General features: G+C 37.5%; 1 protein-coding gene across 1 annotated transcript in view; it reads left to right on the forward strand.

Moving 5' to 3' along the window:
• MTTP (microsomal triglyceride transfer protein) overlaps window positions 1-4,882 on the forward strand; it is a 69,658-nt gene extending 64,776 nt beyond the window's left edge. Inside the window, exons 19-20 of the mRNA XM_008052451.2 lie at window positions 4,151-4,669; window positions 4,851-4,882. Coding sequence (XP_008050642.1) covers window positions 4,151-4,322 — 172 coding nt within the window. The 3' untranslated portion in view covers window positions 4,323-4,669; window positions 4,851-4,882. The remainder of the gene's footprint in view (window positions 1-4,150; window positions 4,670-4,850) is intronic.
• The last annotated feature ends 272 nt before the right edge of the window (window positions 4,883-5,154 follow it).

The raw sequence follows: 5,154 nt of genomic DNA on the forward strand, positions 1-5,154 counted from the left end.
GCCACACTGTTTTCCACAGAGGCTGTACTAGTTTACACTCCCACTAACAGTGTAGAAGTGTTCCCTTTTTGCCACATCCTCGCCAGCATTTGTTATTTTTTGAGTTATTGATGATGGCCATCCTGACTGAAATTAGGTGGTATCTCAGTGTAGTTTTAATTTGCTTTTCTTTGATGACTAGTGAAGCTGAACATTTTTTCATGCATCTTTTGGCCGCTTGTATATCTTCTTTTGAAAACTGTCTATTCATATCTTTTGCCCACTTTGTAATGGGGCTGTTTGCTTTTTTCTTTTCAGCACGTTTGAGTTCCTTGTAGATCCTAGATGTTAGGCCTTTGTCAGACATACAGTTGGCAAATATTTTTTCCCAGTCTGTGGGCTGTCTCCCTGCTCTCTTGATGGTTTCTTTGACTTTGCAGAAGTTTGTCAATTTGATGAGGTCCCACTTGTCTATCTTATCTCTTATGACATAGGCACTTGGAATTTTGATCTGGAATTGGTTGCCAGTTCCAATTTCCATAAGGGTGTCTCCTGTGTTTTCTAAGGTTCTTATAGTTTGAGGTTTTACATTTAGGTCTCTGATTCATTTAGAGTTGATTTTTGTGTATGGGGATAGGTAGGGGTCTTGTTTTAGTCTTCTGCATGTGGTCAGCCAGTTTTCCCAGCACCATTTACTAAATAAATTCTCCTCTCCCCAGTGGTTGGTGGTGGAGGCTTTGTCAAAGATGAATTGTTTGAGAAATTGAGGTTTTGCTTCTGGAATCTCAACTCTGTTCCATCGGTCTATATGCCTGTTCTTATACCAATATCAGGCTGTTTTGATTATTGTAACTTTATAATAAAGTTTAAAGTCTGGGAGTGTGATACCTCCTGCTTTGTTTTTTGTTTTTTGTTTTTTTGCTGAGGATTGTTTTGGCTATTTGTGGTAGTTTATGTTTCCATATGAATTCCTGTATTGTTGTTTCTAGGTCTGAGAAGAATGTTCCTGGTAATTTGATGGGTATTGTGTTAAATCTGTAGATTGCCTTAGGTAGAACGGACATTGTAACAGCATTGATTCTTCCAATCCATGAGCATGAAATATTTTTCCACTTGTTTGTGTCATCTCTGATTTCTTTGAGCAGTGTTTTGCAGTTTTCATTGTAAAGGTCTTTTACATCACTGGTTAGGACGATGCCAAGGTATTTTTTGTGTCTATTGTGGATGGGATTGTGCTTTTTATTTGGGTTTCTGTTTGTTTATTATTGGAGTATAGAAATGTAATTGTCTTTTACACATTTATTTTATACACTGAGACTATGTCAAAGTCCCTTATCAGTGCAAGGAGGATTTTGACAGATTCTGTTAGGTTTTCAAGGTATAGAATCATGTCATCTGCAAAGAGGGATAACTTGGCTTCTTCTTTTCCTATTTGGATACTGCTGATCTCCTTCTCTTGTCAGATTGCTCTAGTTAGAACTTTCAAAACTATGTTGAACAGAAGGGGTGAGAGTGGGCATCCTTGTCTTGTTCCAGTTTTCAAGGGAAATTGTTCCAATTTCTGTCTGTTTAGCAGTATGCTGGCTGGGGGTTTCTCATAGATGGCTCTTACTATTTTGAAGTATGTTCCATCTATGCCTAGATGTTTAAGGGTTTTTATCAAGAAGGGGTACTGGATTTTATCAAAAGCTTTTCTGCATCTAATGATATAATCATGTGGTTTTTGTTTTTACGTCTGTTGATGCATTGGATTACGTTTAAGGTCTTACAAATGTTGAACCAGTCTTACACTCCAGGGATGAAGTCTACTTGGTCATGGTGGACAATTTTTGAGATGCGTTGTTGAATCTGGTTTGCAGGATCTTGTTGAGAATTTTAGCATCTATGTTAATCAAGGATATTGGCCTGTAGTTCTCTTTCTTCATTGGATCTTTACCTGGCTTGGGTATCAATGTGCTATTAGCTTCATAAAATGATTTGGGGAGAGTTCCATGTTTCTCAATCACCTAGAATATTTTTAGTAGGATTGGTATCAGTTCCTCCTTGTATGTTATGTAGAATTCTGCTAGTCCAGGGCTTTTTTTTTTGTAGGTTGTTTTTTTTATGACATGGTCAATTTCCTTGATTGTTATTGGTCTAATTAGGGTCTCAATTTCTTCTTGTTTCAACCTGGGGAGGTTGTGTGATATCAGAAAGTCCTCCATTTCCTTTAGATTTTTAAATTTGTTTCCATACAAGTATACATAGTAGTCTCTGATAATCTCTTGTATTTACTCAGAGTCAGTTGTGATTTCATCTTTTGTGTTTCTGATTGTGTTTATTTGGATTTTTTCTCTCTTTTTCTTGATCAGTCTAGCTAGGGGAGCATCGATCTTGTTTATCCTTTCAAAGACCCAGCTTTTTGTTTCATTGATTTTTTTTTTTTTTTTTTTTGTATTATCTTTTTGTCTTCTGTGTCCTGGATTTGGACTTTTATTTTGGTGATCTGGATTCTTCTAAAGTTAGGGTTTTGGTAGTCTTGCTTTTCCAGCTTCCTTAGATGACTTGTTAGACTGTTAATTTGTGATCTTTCCATTTTCTTCATGTGTGTGTTGTAGCGATTATGAATTCCACTCTTACTACTGCTTTCATGGCATCCGGAGGTTTTGATAAGATGTTACTTCATTTTCATTTGTTTACAGATATCTTTTAATATCTGTTTTGATTTACATGTTGACACAGAAGTTTCTTAGCATCATCTGTTTAGTGTCCATGTCTTTGTGGGTTTGGGGGAACTTTGTTGGTGTCGATATATTTATTTTTATTCCACTGTGGTCTGAGAAAGTGCATGGCAGAATTTCAATCTTATGAAATTTGTTTATGCTTGATTTATGGCCAAGAATGTGGTCGATCTTAGAGTATGTTCCATGTGGTGATGAGTAGAATGTATAGTCTGTGGTCATTGAGTGGAATGTTCTGTAGGTATCCATTAAGTGCATTTGGTCAAGAGTCACATTGACGTTCCAGATCTCCTTGCTGCATAAATGCCTTTTTTTTTTAAAAAATCAACCTTCCAGTTGTCGAAATGCATTGACCACCAACCCAGCCACATGGCTAACGGGGTTGGTTCCACATTTCACTTGTGCCAGTTAGTGCTCTTGGTATATTTCTTATTTAAGTTTTGGTTCAAGCTTGAGAGTTTGAGATTTTAATTTTTTTTAAAAAAAAGGGTTTCAGTAGAATTTTTAGTGTCTTAAAACACAAATAGACATATAACTTTCCTGACCTCTCTTCCACTCTAGAGCTTGATTCTCATTAATGTGGTGTCATTTGAATCTTGTAACCTTTATTTGTAACAGTGCCATTACATGGAGCTAGAATGTTTTGGGTCTAAGTAGCACTAACTTATAGTAATCGGCATGCACTGTCTAACCATGAAGATCATTTGTATACTTGAAACAGCAAGCCCCATCTTACATTATCGCCTTTGATAAGTAGGCCAGAGTTGGAACACCTTTTTTACTGACATTTCATGATTCATTTAAGAAATACATTAATGATATAAATGATGCAAATATAAGTAGGTTATATTTTCAAAGAATAAAACATTCTGGGTTATAGTTAGATACTAAGCTGTCACCAACTTACACTAACCTATGTCTAGAAGAAACCTCCATAAATGTATGTTGAAAAATCAACCTTCCAGTGGGTGAAATGCAGTGACCACGAACCCGGCCACATTGCTAACTGGGCTGGTTCCACATTTCACTTGTGCCAGGCTTTTGGAAGCCTTCCCTGTCAGCATTCTCCACTTAAGTCTAGTTGGACTGGCTAGTTACTCACAAAGGGAGTGCTCCCAAGGTGGGGCTTCTGGAATGAGGGGTGGGAGACATAGTGAGGCCTGCAAAGCTTAACAGCATCTCCGAAGAGATGAAAGGAATTCAGTCTTTCATTTCAGAAAAATGTATGGCAGGACTCTCATATCTCAAGCATTTGAAGTGTATCTGCTGAAATAAAAAAAAAATGGAAAGAAGAAAATCTCCCCCCTCTGGGGTTGTCTTTGGCAGTCATATCCTTTCTCAAATTGCTTTGGAACTGAAGTTGCAAGTGCACATTCAGTAACTGGGCTAGAACAAGTATGGGCTGACTTAACTGTGTGTATAATTTTGTTATTGTTGCTGTTGTTGTATAGGCAATTTGAGACAAAGTATGAAAGGCTGTCTACAGGCAAAGGTTATGTCTCTCTGAAGAGAAAAGAACGCCAAGTAGCAGGATGTGAATTCCCGCTCCATCAAGAGAACTCTGATATGTGCAAGGTGGTGTTTGCTCCTCAACCTGAAAGCACTTCCGGCGGATGGTTTTGAAACTGATCGGTAATATTTCACTTGAATTTGTCTCCCCAAAAGGGATATGATGTGACATGCCTAAGTACTTGCTCTCTGAGAGCACAGTGTTTACATATTTACTTGTATTTAAGATTTTTGTAAAAAAGCTATGAAAAAATTCAATTGATCAAATTTTGGCCTATGCAGTATACCCCCAGAGTGTCACTTTGAGTCATCATGTGACACTTTTGACAATTTTCTTAGTTTTCTTGCACCTCTCCAAAATCCTATTTGGTACAGTGAGAATAGTTTTTCTCTAAGAGAAAACTAGTGTTTGTTAAAAACAAAAAACACACACACTGAAGAGAACTCAGTTTTATTTCAACATTTTTTTTTTTAATCAGGACTTACTTTGTCACCCAGGCTGGAAAGCAGTGGCACAGTCACAGCTCACCACAGCCTCAACCTCCTGGGTTCTAGTGATCTTCCTGACTCAGCCTCCTGAGTAGCTGGAACTACAGGCATGTGCCACCATGCCCAGCTTATTTGTTTATTTTTTGTTTCGACAATTTTTGATCATATGAAGCCCTTGACAGAACCTTAAGCACAGCAGGAAAACCAAACACGATAACTAATCAGGAAAAAAATAAAATAAAATATGCCATGTTTTGCCTGCTTTTTTGGAGCTGAGGGGTTGGGGTAGAGGGGACAAGACTTTCAAAAGACTTTCATTAGCCAGTTTCAAGAATTAATGTTTATGTCTTCTGTTATTGTTAGTTTTTTAAAGCATGAAGGTGGAAGGCACACAGAGTTACTATCATGGCATCTCATCTTTCTGCAGACCTTGTAGTGAGGATGCACAGAAGTCACT

The sequence above is a fragment of the Carlito syrichta genome, unplaced genomic scaffold, assembly GCF_000164805.1.
Source record: "Carlito syrichta isolate Samal-C Ts95f unplaced genomic scaffold, Tarsius_syrichta-2.0.1 Scaffold274468, whole genome shotgun sequence".
Lineage (NCBI taxonomy): Eukaryota > Metazoa > Chordata > Mammalia > Primates > Tarsiidae > Carlito > Carlito syrichta.